This window comes from Gobio gobio (genome assembly GCF_949357685.1).
Source record: "Gobio gobio genome assembly, chromosome: 15".
In the NCBI taxonomy this organism is placed as follows: domain Eukaryota; kingdom Metazoa; phylum Chordata; class Actinopteri; order Cypriniformes; family Gobionidae; genus Gobio; species Gobio gobio.
Genome location: NC_137108.1, coordinates 20,809,891 through 20,828,725, shown reverse-complemented (window position 1 = coordinate 20,828,725; position 18,835 = coordinate 20,809,891). Strand labels below are relative to the sequence as shown.

At 36.6% G+C, this 18,835-nt stretch overlaps 1 protein-coding gene across 1 annotated transcript in view; it reads right to left on the bottom strand.

The window, feature by feature from the left end:
- LOC307139200 (dynein axonemal heavy chain 11) overlaps positions 1-18,835 on the bottom strand; it is a gene marked incomplete at both ends in the record, with an annotated part of 73,202 nt that overhangs the window by 32,124 nt on the left and 22,243 nt on the right. The window contains 23 exons of the mRNA XM_079838090.1: positions 57-180; positions 2,331-2,493; positions 2,580-2,773; positions 4,076-4,237; positions 4,326-4,565; positions 5,446-5,548; positions 5,644-5,809; positions 7,253-7,457; positions 9,382-9,555; positions 10,235-10,366; positions 10,463-10,613; positions 10,729-10,877; positions 11,077-11,204; positions 11,331-11,463; positions 13,469-13,546; positions 13,660-13,854; positions 13,947-14,039; positions 14,126-14,264; positions 15,308-15,424; positions 15,513-15,658; positions 15,929-16,085; positions 18,002-18,162; positions 18,391-18,522. Coding sequence (XP_079694216.1) covers positions 57-180; positions 2,331-2,493; positions 2,580-2,773; positions 4,076-4,237; positions 4,326-4,565; positions 5,446-5,548; positions 5,644-5,809; positions 7,253-7,457; positions 9,382-9,555; positions 10,235-10,366; positions 10,463-10,613; positions 10,729-10,877; positions 11,077-11,204; positions 11,331-11,463; positions 13,469-13,546; positions 13,660-13,854; positions 13,947-14,039; positions 14,126-14,264; positions 15,308-15,424; positions 15,513-15,658; positions 15,929-16,085; positions 18,002-18,162; positions 18,391-18,522 — 3,442 coding nt within the window. The remainder of the gene's footprint in view (positions 1-56; positions 181-2,330; positions 2,494-2,579; positions 2,774-4,075; positions 4,238-4,325; positions 4,566-5,445; positions 5,549-5,643; positions 5,810-7,252; positions 7,458-9,381; positions 9,556-10,234; positions 10,367-10,462; positions 10,614-10,728; positions 10,878-11,076; positions 11,205-11,330; positions 11,464-13,468; positions 13,547-13,659; positions 13,855-13,946; positions 14,040-14,125; positions 14,265-15,307; positions 15,425-15,512; positions 15,659-15,928; positions 16,086-18,001; positions 18,163-18,390; positions 18,523-18,835) is intronic.

Sequence of the window (18,835 nt, the reverse complement as noted above, 5' to 3'; positions counted from 1 at the left end):
ACAATGAGCCCCCCCTGTGGCGTGTATGAATGTATGCGTGTGCGGGAGGGTCTGACCTGACGAGATCAGGGTGCTGATGATGACGAGAAAACTGTCCTCTGGGATCTGAGCGTCTGTGAGGAGCAGGATAGTGGGTATGTTTTTCACACCCGTCCTCATGTACAGTCTAGCCAAATCCACCTGAAAATACACGAGAGATAGTTGAGCACACTAACATTATGGGAGAGCAAAACAAACGTCCAAAGTCAGATTGAGCTGTGGCTTAGCAGTTAAAACATTCAGATACATTGAGTTATGGTGCTCATGTGGGAGATTTGAGTTCAAATCTGGTTCATCGCATTTCGCCCTCTTCTTCCTATCATTTCAAATTTTTCTCCTAAAAAATGCAAAAACAAATCTCCAAAATCAACATGTTGACACTCGTACAACAGCGAGTAAACTGACAGGCCTGTCAAAATCCCTAAAATCAATTCTACGCTGCTACAAGGTTGCAGTGTATCATTTTTTTCAGAAAAAAGCTCAACTTTCCACACCAAGAACGATGATTATTTTTGACCTACTTTATACGCACGTGCTGCAGTTATATCGGCTGCCGCTTACAATGCTCGGGCTCTTTAAAGTCGATGGATTGTTTATCAGCTGGAATTTTTTTTTTCAAAACTTCACAGTTATAGTTCCCTTTCAATCGGTCAATCTCGACGTACGTAATTGATGATCCGACGAAATAGGATCTCGCTTAAAAGCCCTATCCAGATCCCATTTCGTCAGATCATCTCTGGCGTACGTCTCCGTTCCCTCCTTCAAAGAACGAGGGTTACCATACATAACCGAGACATTATTGTCCTTAGTGTGAACGGGACTACTATAGACAGGTATACTGTAAGTTATTCATAGGTTGATTTCCTTGAACAGCACAAAAACTATGTCTGCCCAAACCGTACAGAACAAAACAAGTATTCGGGAAAAAAAAATGTATGAAAACTATTATTTTTGCAATTCCGTTTGGTGCTTCCAGAGGCAAACTTCAACTTTAAAGGTGAGGTCACATTTATTTGTTTTGTGTATTTTTGTGGGCAAGATCCAGTTAATTCGATAGGAATCAATTTGATTGGCGGTGAATGAGTTCCCCATGCAGATTTTGCAAGTTGGTTGAAAGCTGTTTGCTTTTAAAGTGACATCTGTGTGAGCTGTGCTTCATACATTGCTACTACGGATGTCCAGATCCGATCACGTGATCGGAAATCAGGCCCGATCACGTGGTTTCAGACTCGATCGGAATCGGACATTACCTCCCGATCAGGACTCGGATATATATGTATATATATATATATATATTCTCATTATTTTTAACACATCTATAGTTATGCGGTGGCACAGAGTTAGACCCTTTTGACTCCACACAGAAACAGCAACGCGTGCCGCATGACATCACTTTGTTGCAGAGACGCTATTGGTTAAATATAGTGAATTAAATAAAAAATAAGGAACATCCTGGATCTGTTTTCTCGCTCTTCTTTATTCTTTTTTTATGTATTATAGAAGTATCGGATCGGGACTCAGTATCGGTAGATACTCAAATTCAAATGACTCGGACTCTGAAAAATCTGATCGGGACATCCCTAATTGCTACAATATTGACAACAGACAATGCATCTTTTTGCCCGCAAAATTCAGCCGAAATTTCGCTAATCTGACCGCATCTTAACAAGGAGAAAAAAGAGAAAGTTGTTACACTTAGACATGGCTCTCTTTTATATATACACCCTCTTTTAAGCCAAAATATAAGACTGCATGTATACTTATATGCATAGAATCAGGATGAGACCAAGATGAAGTGTCTTTTCATGATTATATGTAGAGGGCATCAAACAGTGAGTGTTGAGTGTATAGAGATCAATGCAGCTCGGCCAACTGGCCTCAGATTTACCACACACTGATGAATGAAATGATAGCAGCGGCCTCATCAATAGGGCATTGAAATATTTGCCTTGGTTCTTTAATAGGATCTGGCAATTACTCCCCATTGCATCCGGGCAGGACTAAATGAGATCGATGGAGCCGGACGGGGTATTGATCAGGGAAAGTGTTGTCTAAAAGAAAGCTTGATCTCTGGTAATGAATCACCACCATTTTAGATTTATCCTCACCTAACAGCAGTGATGGGTACTATGATTTGGGCAGCTGATGTGGGTTATGACGGTTTGGCACATTATTGTATTCACATTTGTTGTGGTTTCTGCTGGATGCGGTTTTCTAATTTTCATCTTGAATGACATTGATTGTGTTTTGCAGCCAGAGTCTATTGGAGTGAACTCTGTGGACGATGTTACCTTTAGGTCTTGTATGCTGTATCCCTTGCTGAGGGTGGGCTGGAACACATCCATGTTGGAGAGGTGGGCGGCAAGGCGGGTCAGGCTTTGTTTGCCACTGCCGCCCACACCTACAAGCAGGGCGTGGCCTCTAGGACCTGCCAGGATGCGACTGATCCGACACCTGCAGAAAGCAGTCAAAACAACCGCGTGTGTAATTACAGTTAAATCTGTATTCACTAAAGCACATACTGCAGACGTAGCACTCACACGTGCTGCATGGCTTCCTGGAACAGCACCAGGTTCATGGCAGGGTGGAGCTCATTGTAGCTGTTCAAAGCCTCATTGACGATACAGCTGAGCTGCTCCCATCCAGCTACGGGCATGTAGGAAGGTTCAGCAGATTCCACACTGCTATGCAGGTATATTAGAGGCTCCTGCAACACTGCCTCTTCCTCCATTTCCTTTAAGAGACACACAGAAGGCCACTACATTTTAAGTGACAATAATATTAACTGATATATTTTTAAATCAGATAACTTAGAGTGTCTGGAGTTCTACTAATAATCGTTTGATAGCTTCAAAGTGAAGCAGCAATCAGAATAGTTTGTTTTTATAGTAATTTTAGCAGAAACTACGTTTTGCTGTATTTATGTTTATATGGACATTTTTTGTTTCAATCTGAATATAATTGTTCAGATTGATAAATCTGAACATAGTGTTTACATGTAAACTAAATAAAGTGATCGGGCTGAAGTGCACGTACAAGATTCAAATCAGATTGCGCGAATATATACAGTTTCCCGCTGTTGGCACATACTAACCATCATCCAGCCATCACTTTGTTTTAAAAAGCAGACTTAATATTTATCTATTTCGGGTCCTGATTAGGAGACGATGAGCACATGAAGCTTCATGCCGTGCCGCTTATATTTATCAAGCAGTAAAAACGGCCTTCCTGCATCTAAACCAGTTATTTTATCTGTAAAAAATATGGCTATTAGGCTGCTTCAGGTTGCAAACTGGTATTTGTTATTATATTATTTTAATTTATTATTGTGATCATAAACACAATGGTTTGTAGCACAAATCGTTTTACTGTTTACTGAACTTTGTTATTCTTCTAATTATCTACCTATAGATAACAAATCAGAAGTCAAGCCGATTCACAGAAAATAGTTTTACTTCCGCATTACAAAAATGGGTGGAATCTACTGCAGAACATTTTTCATATTAAAAACTGTCAAAACGAAAATGTATATATACTGTATATGTATTTGTGTATGTACTGTATGTATACATTTAAAAGAATATTATAATATTTATTTATAATAATTACATTTATTTATTTATTTTAACTGTTTTGGTGTATTTCATATTCCACTAAAGATTTTTTTATATTAAAATCACCTCAATGAAAATATGAGAATAAAATCACATGGCTGGGCTGCGTTTACACTGGCACAAAATATTAGATTTTTTACTCACAACTGACAGAAAGGAATTTGTTGCACACATTTAAACACAAAATTAGATTTCTTCACATCGGTTCTGAGCTACTTCCAAATGTGGTTTTAAATACATATTCGATATCTGAATACTGCAGTTTTTTTTATTTTATTAAAAACGTCTAATATACCCTCAACAATAAAAAAAAAACTGACTACATGTAAGAAACATGCATAGTTTGGAAATAAGAAATCGTTTGGAAATAAAAAATAAGTAAAAAAAAACTTAAGTAAGCACATCTTGTTCTGCGGGTTTACCTCAGAGGTTTGTCGTGCAATATCCGCCTGCAACCTATGGAATAGCTGAAGTTCGGAAGGTTCAGAAAAGCGATCTGAATATACTCTTCTGGATTCATGGACCCAAAGTTGAACCAGATCCACACCCTGTTTAACACACTCTGGCCTGGAGAACAGGAGACCCTAGGTGCACATAGGTACACAGGTAAAAAGTGTTGGCTAATTCAACATATTTACAGTTTATATTACTGAGCACAGAGGGAATACCTACCTGGAACAGCCGAGAGAGATCCCACAGGTTGAACAGATTGTAAAACTTGATGGAGGTGGGGAGGAAGTGCTGGAGCACCCGGTCATGGAGGGCAACAGCTGCTTTCACCACTGCTGGACCACTGCTCACCACAGCCGGACTGAACGGCAACCTCTGCAGGTGGAAGCCCAGGATAGAGCCAAACATGGAGATGAGGGTCTCACGGCTGGGTGTGCTGACTGCTAACACTGTGAAATGCCTCTGATGAAGAAAGGTGAGGACTTGTCAGTGATTTTCATATTATATAGCATACAGTAAACATTTTTTTTACTATACTTTTATAGTGTAATAATATCTAATATCTTTTAATATAATTCAACATTTTGTATCAGTGCATTATGTCCAGAAGAAACAAGAGTTCAGAATTTAAAACAGGCTCCCTTTGAATTCATGACTTTGAATTTAATCGGCCACAACCCACAGGATACTTAATTGGAATAAAAAGAATAGAAAATTACTACATTCTAAATTTTACTCCAACACTTTATTATTGACTAATTATGCCTATTTATTCCCTGGTATGTGCAATTCTTGTTTAATATTTTAATACAACAATTTAATTAATTTAATTGTAATATATTAAATGATATACTGTATATTAATATATGAAATTAATAATCAAACAATGTTCAAAAAAGTAAAAATACATCACAACGAATCATCCACAACATTTTATGCAGATAACCTTATAAATATTAATACTGACATCATTTTATTGCATTATATATTGATTATATATTAAATAAATTATATTGTTTTATTATTTTAAGTATTATTTTTACATTTCACAAATATATATTTAAAAAATTATATATAGAAATACACATTTCAATTGGTGGCATTAATAATATTTGCAAATACCAAAAATGTGAGCCATATGATAACAGGTTTATGTTTAGTATAATATATACCAATATGTATCATTAAAAATAACACTTAAAGCAAGATTAATTTGACTTCATTCCATTTTAGTTCTACTTGATACTCATTTTCAATTCAGTTCTGCATGCGCCACAATTCTGTTAAACATGCAATGTGTAAATGTGCAATAAAGAAGCTCCTACAGAAGAAATTCAAATACCTGCAGTCTGGAGTTAATTGTAAAACTCCCTGATGTTGGATTCATACAACAGACATAATGGGTGTTGTGTATGTCTTTCATTGTTAACTTTTGGCTGTCATACCTAAAAACAAGAGAGCAAATGCTGTTATAGAGCATCTTGACAAATAATATCTCTCTTAAGTGGAATAAATGAAAGAAAGATTGATGCTGCGTTACCAGTGCTGGTAATCCAGATGCTGGCGAATGAGAGCGTGTGGCTGAGATGTCCCATAACTGTCCACAGCTGCCATGTTCACGTCATCAATGAAATAGATGAGTCTCTTGTTTCCAGGGGGTGCGTAACTCCTACCAGCCTTCCTCTCCAGAGGTTTCTCCATTGCCTCTGATAATAATGACAATATAAAGTGTTGTTTTAAAAGGACTGTGAATATAACGTTTCATAAAGCATAATTTTCAAAGAAATCAAATGATTAATGCAAGTTACACAGTGTTACAAGCTGCTGATATACATTTTAAATATTCATTTCAGTCCATAAGGGCAGATCCCCCACCCCCCTTTTTTGACAAAAATATGTCAGATTTGATATGAACAAATCCATGCTCTTCAAACCTACTAAAAACGTTTCTTCTGTTAAGGTTAAAAGGATTAGTTCACTTTAAAATGAAAATTATCCCATGATTTACTCACCCTCAAGCCATCCTAGGTGTATATGACTTTCTTCTTTCTGATGAACACAATCAGAGTTATATTAATAAATATCCTGATGTTTCTAAGCTTTATAATGGCAGTGAATGGGGCTCACGCGTTTGAAGTTCAAAAAAGTGCATCCATCCATCATAAACATACTCCATACAGCTCCAGGTGGTTAATAAAGGCCTTCTGAAGCGAATCGATGGGTTTTTTGTAAGAAAAATATCCATATTTAAAACTTTATAAAGTAAATATTTATCTTCCGGCATACCACCTTCAACATACGAAGAAAGTGTAACGCCTCTCACAGTTCAAAATGCTTACGCTGTGTCGCTATGTCGCGTCAGTTATATTTTTTCGTAAGTTGAATACGGAAGGTGGTCTGGCGAAAGCTAGATATTTTACTTTATAACATGTTCAATATTTATATTTTTCTTACACAAACGCATGACTTTGCATCAGAAGGCCTTTATTAACCCCCCAGAGCTGTGTGGAGTACATTTATGATGGATGGATGGATGTACTTTTTTGAGCTTCAAACTCGTGTGAGCCCTGTTCACTGACATTATAAAGCTTGGAAACATCAGAATATTTATTAATATAACTGCAATTGAGTTAATCAGAAAGAAGAAAGCCATATACACCTAGGGTGGCTTGAGGGTGAGAAAATCATGAGGTAATTTTCATTTTAAAGTGAACTAATCCTTTAACAAAGCAAATATACCCTATATTCAACCCTGGACTAAAAGGATAGTTCACCCAAAAATGAACATTTTGTCATCATTTACTCACCCTCATGTTCTTTCCAAAACTAAAAGATGATATTTTTTAGAATGTTGATAACCAGAAATATGACGGTAGCCATTGATTTCTACCGTCAACTATTTTGTTACCAACATTCTTCAAGACATATTCTTTTGAGTTCAACAGAAGAAAGAAACTCACACACTGAGGATAAATTATGACAGAATTTTCATTTTTAGGTGAACAACTGGTTATTTGGTTTAATTGATCTATTACCATCACTAGATAGAGTGAAATTTTGCATATGAACCACAAGGAGGTGCTGTTCAACACATTTGAAAACATGTTTTCTTTAGAGAAATGTGAAGAAATCCACGCTGTCCCTCTTACTTTGCAGCATGGACGCAGTGGTATAAAAGTGAAGGGGAACTTTTGCAGTTATAAAGTTCTCTGGTAGTGTTTCCATAAGGTTTCTGACCAGAGCAGACTTCCCAGTGCCTGCTCCACCGACCAGCATAAGAGGCTGAGACGTCTCCAGCAACATGCCTGAGAAATACTGCAGCCTGACCGTCTCGACTGTTGGGACTAACACAGCCTGTAGACAAGGTAAGTGGGGGAAAAAATGGCATTTCATCACTCAAGACATTTTTAGCTAATCTAAATCAATAAATCAGCGATTCTCAACTCTGGCCCTCAATGTCCACTTTCCTGCAGAGTTTAGCTCCAACCTTAATCAAAAACACCCGAACAAGTTAATCAAGGTCTTCAGGATTACTAGAAAGTTATAGGCAGGTGAGTTTACTGAAGGTTGGAGCTAAGCTCAGGAAAGTGGACATTAATGCTGCCTTCACGTGCTATCGGAATTATCGTAAATACGAGTTTCATAGGTAAAAATTGCACATGAACGGCCTCTGATGTCGTGTTTACCACTGGGAAGTTCGGAAATTATTTTGATACCCCAATTCCCGAGGTGGGCGTGTCATAAACTTTAAACGTGCAGGCGGGGAGAAGTACTGCTGTGGCAGGTGTGATTGTATTCGTTTTTTTCCCCAAAACAGCTTGATCGTCTTGTCTTGACATTAATGTAGTGCATATTTACATGTACAAGTAATCATTTGAAGCGTATTGTATGTTTGGTACACAGTGAAAATAGCCTGAATTTGACTGAAATTACAGAATGTTTGGTTGTCAGTGCATATGATGTTGGTTTTAATAAGATTTTCCCAATAGGCAAGAATAACCTGGTGTCCACCATGATTCCTGTTCATTCCAACAACAAAGCACTTGAATGCAACAAGCTCGTAATCACGACGTCTAAAGTGGGAATTAGGACATTTCCGATAGCACGTGAAGGCAGCATTAGGGTCAGAGTTGAGAACCCCTGCAATAAATAATGCTGTTAAAATGAAACCATAGTTAAGGAACACTCATTATAATAATAATTACAATTCATTTAAAAACCTTTTAAAAGTTTGGGGGCAGTAAGATTTTTTAAAATAAATTAATACTCTTATTAAGGAAGGATGTATTCAACTGATCAAAAGTGACAGTAAAGACTAAAGTTTCTATTTCAAAGAAATGCAGTTTTTTTTAACTTTCCATTCATCAAAGAATTAAAAATATATATATACAGTTTCCACAAAAATATTAAGCAGGTGCAGGCTGCAACTGTTTTTTTAATATTGAAAATAATGTTAAGAAATGTTCCTTGAGCTCAAATCAGCACATTAGAATGATTTCTGAAGGATCATGTGACTAAAAAACTGGAGTAATGGCTGCTGAAAATTCGACTTTGCCATCCACGGAATAAATTACATTTAAAAATATATTCAAGTAGAAAATATATATATTATATATATATATTATATATATATATATATATATATAAAATATACCGAATGCAATATTTTGAACACTATTGTGTATGGTATATTAGCTATTGTTTATCCAATGTTTAATCAGTAATCAGAAATAAAAAGTTTTTTTAATGTGCAAACTCTTTACACTATTAAAACATTGTTTTAAATACTTGTATTTCAGGAAAATCAGTGGAATACTTAGCAAGTTTGTGCTTTTATGAACTTTTATGAACTTTTAGAATATAGTTCTACAGTGAGACACAACAAACCTGTAGATCCAGTTCATCACTATGACTACCCTATTATCAACATTAAGGTCCTTATCTTCTAATTATAAAAACAGAGACAATGGCTTCACACGCACACTCATAATTCTGATTACTTTGAATGGTAATCAGATCCAAAACTCCTCTGACTGCAGGTTCAGCTCATGATGGAGGGGGGTTGTTTTCTCTGTATCTGTTCACTGACCCACTCTAATGCTCTAACTGCACTAAATTAGCATGCCATTATTCTGAAATTAAAGTGGTTCTCTGTGAGAGTGAAATTTCTCAGGAGAATTTTCTCAGAGGATCACAAAGAAATATATTGTCCAGTTAAGCATATGTTTACGCCATGTTATTCTCTATATAACAGGAAGTATTAGTGTATTAGTGTCACCTGCACAGGTGTATCAGGGTCCATCTCAAATGCGGGCATCCTGTCGGTCCATGGCAGGAAGCGTCTGGAATGAGGATCTAAGTAGTAGTCAAAAACAGAACCCTGGACAGGAAACTTCACACTCTTCATCTCTTTGATCCACCACTGGCTGAACTCGGCCCGATAGTCATGGAGCTGGGAGATCAAAAAAGACAACAAAAATAGAGACATTAAAACATACAGAAATGAAAAGTACTGTAACTATTTACATTATTATATAATTAGAGTTTAATTGAATAAATCTATTCAAACATTTGCTAATTATTTTGTAAGCATATTGTGTAGTTGTGCTTGGAGTCAATTGTTTTATTTGAGATAACGCAATAAAACAGGTCAAATTTTCCAGACATAATTTTTGGCCAGGCTGTTATACAAAGTAATTATGAACATGCAAAATATTAATAACTAATTATTAGCTAATTATTAATTATTTTTTATACTAAGCTTTTTTCTATGCATTTTTTGCATAGTAAAATAAAACCTGTAGCTGTAGTTTGCTTTTTTGCCAAATAATTTTGTCAGATGAATACCTTATTCACGTTTAGTGTTTTGTTCTTCCCTCATATTTAAAATGTTTTAAAAAATCTAAAATATTTACTCATATTTTGATTTTTTTTATAATTGGTGTCTGTTTTTAATTACCCTACATCACTATTGGCCACTACTGTACATATTTTATCTTACAGTGAATTTTCTACAAGCATGAGAATTTTTTAATTCTCAATTCAATTATTCCAACACAACACAGCACAACACAGCACAGCACAACACAGCACAACACAGCACAACACAGCACAACACTAAACTAAAATACCTGATCCTGAAATGTGGCTCCACCAAATGCCCACACACAGCCGAACACAAAGTATGTCTCAAAGATTTCTCGTGGAGAGTCTGCCGGAATGTTCTCAGGAGTTAACAGGCAATCCAACAGGGAACACAGAGTCTGAGAGAGAGAGAGAGAGAGAGAGAGAGACATCAGTAAAGATTTGAACCAGAGCATAGGCCTATATGAATGAGTGTATCTGTGAGAATGGTATACCTGAACCATGCTATTCTCAGGAATAGGAATAATTGTCTTAAAAGAGCTTCTCATTTTTTCTATACAGCGAGGGATATATTTGTCAAACAGAATGGTCAGGTGTGCTCTCTCGGTTTGTCTCTCCCTCCGATCAATCCAACTGGTAACATACCTAGACATGGATGAAAAAGAGATTGTTCATCCAAGTCTAATCCTATACAAATGTTAACCACTATGAATTAGATGGTTTATATTTTGAACTCTTGCACAGAGAGTGAATTTCTCACAGGTTCCAGCTAAGCTCTTGAGGATTGATGAACAGGATGCCAGCTCGGGACACGGTGGCAGGAGTGGCATGTTTAAGGTGGCTGATCTCAAACAGTAGTCTCATCGAGGGGGTGAGTGGGATACGTTCATTATTAGCCAGAGTAAGAACCTGCACAGACATGCTCAACATGACTACATCATTGCCAATATTCATAATTCATTGTTTGCTGCAAACAATTTTGTCAAAATGTGTGTGATTTTGTTCAGTGGCATGTTTAAATATTTGAAAATGCAATGTTAGTGCTTCAAATTAATCAGCTGAATGCAAATGTCCCTATATAAAAACATGCACAAACTGTGCAGGCTACCTTGTTGTCATCCATTACAGTGTTGAGAGACTCAATCCACATGGGGTCAATGTCTCCATCCAGAACAATCCACTTCGGCCCAGAGTGAGAGTTACTGGCTTGATCCCGTATGAAATGTGACAATAAACCTGCCACATGAAAAGATTTACAATCTCAAAGTCTTACCGGGGAGAATGGATCTCATGTCTAAACAGTAAGTTATGTACTGTGAATTGGACAGGATCAGCTCTACAAAACACTGGATGCTGATGTACCATCTTTCCATTCACGAGTGGCTGGATGAAAGGATCCAAACAGTTCAGCACTGCTTATTGCTTTTGGGTTCAGATCGTTCCAGAGAGGCTTCCTTCCCATGTTGAAGTAGGTTTTGTGAAGAGTTCTCAGGATCTGTTTAGGGACAGAGTAGGCCTGTCACGATTATTACATAATCATCTGAACATGATTATTTGCATGTTTTCTGTGCTTATTTATTTTTCTGTGATTTTGTAAATATTATAACAAATAAATATTAAAGGGGCTATATGCAACTTTTCCCCCAAAATAAACGTAACAATAGCCTTTTTATTTTACCATTTATGACTCAAACATCTCCTGATGAGCATTCTGACACCTTGTCCGCTGACAGTTGGTGCACCTATAAGCCTGTATCCTATTTTTCCTATTTTCTGGCGGGTCGTTTTTTTCCCGCGCTGTCTGCGGATGTGACGTCACCACCGCTGCGAGAGCGAGCAGAAAATAAGAGCAGTTCTGTTTTTTGGCCACAGGTGTCAGTCGCGAGTTTAAATTTCAGAAAAACGCATATAGCCCCTTTAAATGTATTGCTATTGAACAATATGCAGTCAAATCAAAATTTATTCAGACACCTTTAACATTTTCTCACATTATCACAGTTTATTCGCTTTTGTTTAGAAAATGGTAATAAAATATGTCAAGAACTCAGAGTTAAACTGTGTCAGAACAAATTCATCTTGATAATGTCAGGTAACTTTAGCCACGTTTCCACCGCAGGAACTTTCCCCAGGAACTAGGAACTTTGGGGTGGTACTCGGTGTGTTTCGACCGCAGGAACCAGGGTCTAAATGAAGTTCCGGGTAAATATTTCCCCCTCCAAACGGCCCTGCTCCCGAGGTAGTACTTTTTCCAAAGTTCGGGAACTTTCAGGGGTGGGACTTGGACGCTGAACATGCTGATTGGTTGAACTCACGCAGCATTTTATTTCAACCGGCACTTTTAAAAGTCTTTTGCGAGGTTCATTCTGCGTTCAGTAAATATCAGTCTTGCTCTTTCTGTCAGATGGCGCGCGTTCGTCTCAGCAATTGCACGGTCAATGTCCGTAATAGCTGATAATAACATACGTTGTCTTATTTTAAATCTAGCTTTACGAGCTTTCAGAATACGCTTTAGTATCAGTGCTCGTCTCTTTTCCGCCGTTTTGTTAATGACCTCTTTATTAAACCAATACATAACCAGCAAAAGCAGCGCTGCTTGCATCTCCTCCACTTGTTATTGTTGCAGACAGTATCGCGCAAAAGTGATTCCTGTCCGTCCCTGACGGGGAGGAGCAGCCGCGCGCAGTCCTACATCACTGGACTAATTTGCCTAATCTTCCCGGTACTTTAGACCGCAGTGGAAACGCAGACAGTAGCAGGTCTGGGGGGAAAAAAGTTCCTGTAAAAAAAGTTCCTGGTAATTTCGGTGGAAACGTGGCTTTTGATAGAAAGGTATATAATGGATTACAATCAACCAATCAGCTGTTAAATTTAAGTACACAATTAGATAATATCAATTTAGGCCAACCAATTACCAAGCAATGCTTAATTTTGTTCAGTCTGTGGTGTAAAAGGTCGCAATCAGCAATTAAAGAAAAACACTTAAGCAAAACATGGTCAGGTCAAAGTGTCAAAATTTTTAATCTGTAGCAAATAATTGCAGTGTATATATATATATATATATATATATATATATATATATATATATATATATACACATACATACACACACTGCAATTATTTGCTACTATTCAGATTTCAATATTCAAATGGCAATACATTTTTAGTTGTTATAGATATGACAGAAATATATATGATATATAATTCTACCCCTGTGAAAAATATTTTTACCAAGACATTTTATTATTAACTTTTAAATATAATGATATTCATATTACATTTATAAACAATTCAGCAATTAAACTTGCAATTAATTTGATAATTAGATTTATTTGCATGACAATTAAGTGTCAGTCAAAATTTCACAATCGGATATACAGATATTTTATAAGAAAACACAATACCAGTAATTAGTGCATTCATTCAAAACTCAATCGATTCATTGAAAAAAGTGGACTATAGGAAACATATGTAGTTTGTATTCATGTGGAGTGTCTACTGACCTGGCTTTTTCCTGTCCCAGCATCACCAACCACAAACACTGATTGATGAACAGATAAAAGCTTCTCAAGCTGAACAACCTTTATATGTTATCATTAAAAAGAATAAAAACAATAAGAGGTTAACAAGGGATCTAAAACAGTATGATAATGTTAAACACATCTGATGATGCATTGTACGAAAAGATTCTTACTTTCAGAATAAATGTGTCCTCAGGTTGAAGCTTTAACTCTAGACTCGTCTGTCGGACTATCTGCTCAAACTCTGTATCAGTCTGCCTTTCCACTTCCAAACCAGGGAACAAATCTCTAATCAGACCGAGGAACACCGGAACGTCTTCCGAAACAATCTTTGGCATGTTGAAATCTCTCAAAGCCTGCATCAACACCTATATAATGTAACAGAAAGTCAGTATGTCAAAACCCATGGCTGCTGGATCTATAGAGCTCAACATCAATCACAAAAACACTTTTCCATCACCTGATCTTCTGGTCTACTCCGATCTGCTCTTTTGAGAGCTCCAGCAACCACCAGGACAGGTTTGACAGAACGCAAACCCCAGTCGTAGTGGTCCTACAGCAGAGAATACATGTAGTTTATAAGCAGACAAATAGGACAAAAGTGCTTTTCCTGTACTGCACCTTTACGGGTCAGTGTACCTGTTTAGAGAGCAGCTCCTTGCAGAGCCTGTAGAGGGTGATGAACTTGTTGCCCAGAATCTGAGCGCTCTGAAATCCCTCAGACATTAGCATGATCTCACAGATCAGCTCCATGTCAGGAACCACCATGGCACACGGCCTGCAAAACACAGCAATCATATGGCATTCATGAACCCCTTTATACACTGCTGACACAGCGTTTAGAGAGAGGATCATGTGAAACTAAAGTTTTGAGTAATGATGCAGAAAATTCAGCTTTGCCATAACAAGAATAAATTAATAAAATATATTATAATAGAAAAGTTATTTTAATAAACAGTACTGAACAAAATCTTAGGCACGTTAGTATTTTCATAAAAAAAAGACAAAAACAATTATTTATATTGTTTGCTGTAGTGTGTCAATAGGAAATATGAGTTTACATTCCTTTTGGTATTAATTGTAATAATCAAGTGAGATTTTTGTATGCACAAGGAGTCTGACAACAGCTGCTATGTTCCACACAGAGATCTCTTCTCAACATCCTCGAGTCTGGATATTGGGTTTCCATATTTTATTGGGACTTTCATAGACAGATTGACTTTTATACTGTATAAGCTGTATATTTATTCTATATCCTAACTCTTCCCCTGAAACACAACCCTCACAGAAAACTTTTAGCATTTTTTCATTTTCAGAAAACATCATCTAGTATGATTTATAGCTGTTTTCCTAATGGGGTCCAAAAACGTCCCCACAACATATGGTTTACCACACACACACACACACACACACACACACACACACACACACACACACACACACACACACACACACACACACACACACACACACACACACACACACACACACACACACACACACACACACACACACACACACACACACACACACACACACACACACACACACACACACACACACACACACACACACACACACACACACACACACACACACACACACACACACACACTTACACATACGGTAACATTTATCATTATCTGCATGATGAATATTTTCCATCTCATCTTCATTGATGACTAAATAAAAAATATCTTCACACTTTCACTCCATAAAACACACTTTAGCTTATCCCTTTGCGGGTTTGGTTTCTTTTTCTAAAAAAAAATAATAATAATATATATATATATATATATATTTATTTGGATCAAGCTATACCTGAAAAGAGCTTTGAGGTTCTCTGGTAGCTCAGTTCGTCCAGCATATCCAGGGTTCATTGTGATGAAGATCCCAACAGAGGGTTTCAAACTAATCTCTTCATCTAGGAAGAGAAACCTGCAGAGGACAATGGACAAAAATGGGTAAAATATGCCAACAAGTCATGTTAACCATTCAGAAGATCAAAAAATAAAAAAACACTAACCTTTTCCTCTTGTTGCGAATGGCATCCTGTATGGTCTTCACCTGTACTGCCACCACAGACAGCACTTCCACAGCTATTCGGTTAAATTCATCAAAGCAGCCCCAAGCTCCAGTTTGTGCCAGGCCTTTAAAGATGTTCCCTATGGACTGAATGACAAAACAAGTCAGGGAAGCACTTCACTGTGTCCCCTGTTAAAGACTTAACAGAACTAAACCAACAGTGGTTAAGGAGAAGAACTTCCAAAACATCAACCAACTGTGATAAAGTTTCAAACAGAGCAGTCATTGATTTCTTTCAATTAAGAGGCAGAATCCTATTCGGCAAAGTAATTATATGTATTAGGAGCTCATCAGAACTGAGAATACACTCGTAATTGTGCTGTGGTGACTGAGTCCCATCTCTGCTGGTATGTCTACCTTATAGTCCATCTGCTCAGAGCAGTTGAAGACGTACACCATGACCCCCAGAGCTCTGCCCAGGTCTTTAGTGGTTTCAGTCTTTCCTGTGCCAGCCGGTCCCGCTGGAGCACTGCTCATAGTCAAGTGCAGTGACTGAGTCAGTGTTATATAGCATCTGCAATTAAAAGAAGCAAAATCAAAAACTGAATAAAAACAGGTATGGTAAGTTGGCTTTATAATAATTTCCATTAATATAATTAAACATTATGACATTCGTTGTTGGGGTAACACATTACAAGTAATGTGCATTAAGTAATCATATAAAATTGTTGATGTAACAAATAAAGCATTACTTTATAAACTTAACTTACACTAATATATTTCAACTACTTTTTTAATAAAGTAACGCATGTTACTTTTTAGTTTAATTAATTTGCTTAATTTTTTTATATAAAAATGAATTAAAATTCTCTTTCTTCACCAATAAGTAGTCCATGCATGCACGGGAACAGACAAAAAGTACAAAAGTAAAGAACATTGCTTTCAAATTACAGTAGGTAATATATATAACCTGTAATGTTGAGATCTTTTGCATGGCATCCATAGCTCTAGGGGTCAGGAAATATTCTAAGTGTCAGAATATAATATTCAAAATGTGTTTTTAAAAGAAAATTAAAGTGCATGATATATAGGCCATGTTGCAAAAAAACTCCTCAGCCAAATAAGCAAAAGTAACGTGATGCATTACTGTCCATAAAAACTAACAAACTAATGAGATTAGTTACTTTTTTAGGGAGTAACGCAATAATGCATTACTTTTAAAAGTAACTTTCCCCAACACAGATTACATTATATGATAAAAAACAGTAGCTACATTCAAAATGCGATACGTTATGGCTCATGAGATGTTGATTCATATGTGTTTCAAGGCTCAATTAAGGTTAATTATGTTAACGTTTGTTCAAAGTAATCTGGTATTTAACATTCTCAAATGTTACAGTTTTTATACATTGTTCATGTAATGTTTTTTTGTAGTTGGATGTTCATCTAATGTTTTATGCGCTACACCGATTGTGATCATAATAGCAGAAAAGAGAACAAAGTCACAAGACATATTTATAAGAAACAAATAATAAATGCAAGTTGTATATGAAATATAGAGGCAAGCAGATATAATGTATTTTGGCCCAGTGGAGAATTTTTTTTTCTTTCTTTTTTTCAAACATTTCCATCACAATGTCATTTCCATCTCAAATCACTGTATATACTGTGATTACCAGCATTCTGTGGTGGAAATTATGTAGGTGGGAATGACATTTCAAACACTTTTGTAATAAAATGGCAGACTCATTTCACTTGCTAGTTGCTACAGCGAATTTCATAGCTAGGATGGTATGTATGCACACTTAAGAGTTTCACACTTTTGTTGCATAATTTGACTAAATTACAGCTGAACTGGAAATGATGCACAATCAGAAAATAATATGATATTTACCTCGATTTTTCTGTTTTATTCTTTCTCCTTAAACAAGTACATATATTTTTGAAAAGAAAAACTTTATTAACGGCCTAATTGTTGGTCATTGTGGATACTATAGTTCTGAGGAAGAGTGGAACAGCTACAATTTGTGTGGAAATAACTATGATTATTTAAATAGTTTATAAAATATTTATATGATGACTTTTCACATTTAAGAGTCTGGGACCATTGTAAAACAATAAAATCTACATTAACATAATTTGAAACCCAAAAGCAAAAGATGAAGGCATTGTAAAAAAAAAAAAAAAAAGTTAAAATAAATTGTTTATTAAAAAAAACATTGAAGAAATGTATTTTCTTATATGCATATTTCTGTTCTGTTCTGTTTAGTAATGGCTTATACAATTTATAAAGTGTTACTGTCCAATTGTTTTATATTTGTATTCGCTTTGTGATTTTTTTTTTAAAACAATTATAAAAAATTTAGCAATTATACTATACAGTATATATAGAGTTACCAAAAAGTTTGACATATCAAAATAGTTCACGTTAGATAAAAATTGCAAAGAATTAACAAAGAAGTTCTCAGAGATCATTAGCTGAAAAGGTACCTGTCTGTGAGAGGTGTAATGACCAGACGAGGTCTGTTGCCCAGGTATTCGTAGGAATAACGAAACTGGGCGTCGCAGATGTTGATGAAGCAGTGGTTTTGCTCCTCATCCCAACTGTGGCGGAGCTGAGAAACCCAGGCGAATGCCTGAGCACTGCTCACCTGGGCAAAGACAGCCACAAACATTTGATAAACTACTCTGAAAAAGCCAGTCTAAATGCTCCCAACTCAATTAATTAATCAATTACTGCTTGTCAATTTAAAGCCCATTAAAATAATGACTGATGAACTAAGAGTGCCAAACACAACTAAATGATTTAAAACAAGGAAACAGAACATCCTTTAGTCAACATGATCATTATATACAAACTGCAGTAAACATGACCCAACCTTCTGAGCGATGAGTTTGGAGACCACATCTCTGGCGTGAACCTCTATGGTGCACAGGGTCATGATCTTCTGCCTGTCACCCGGGTTCAGTTCCCCCAATAACATGTTAATCAAAGAGTTTAGCTGGGCAATCTGGAGAAGTAGGGCAGATATTTTAGAGTTTCAGAGGGCACAATGATGGCTTGTGAGAGCATACAGTGAGCTTTGTGGCTCCTGCTTACAGTAATTATATCAATTTACATGCCAGAGAGAAGTGGATGGTAATAACTGTGCTGACAGGGGCTCAGGGTCATGTGTTCATCAGAGAAATCCCCCCCCACGTTTATGGAGCAAGGTCATATATTCCAGTTGGGAGGCCAAATAACCACAGAGCTCATTTATCAATGCTGGGGGGAACTGCAAGTGTGTAAGACTGTTTGACTATGAATAAGAGCGGCCAGCTGGT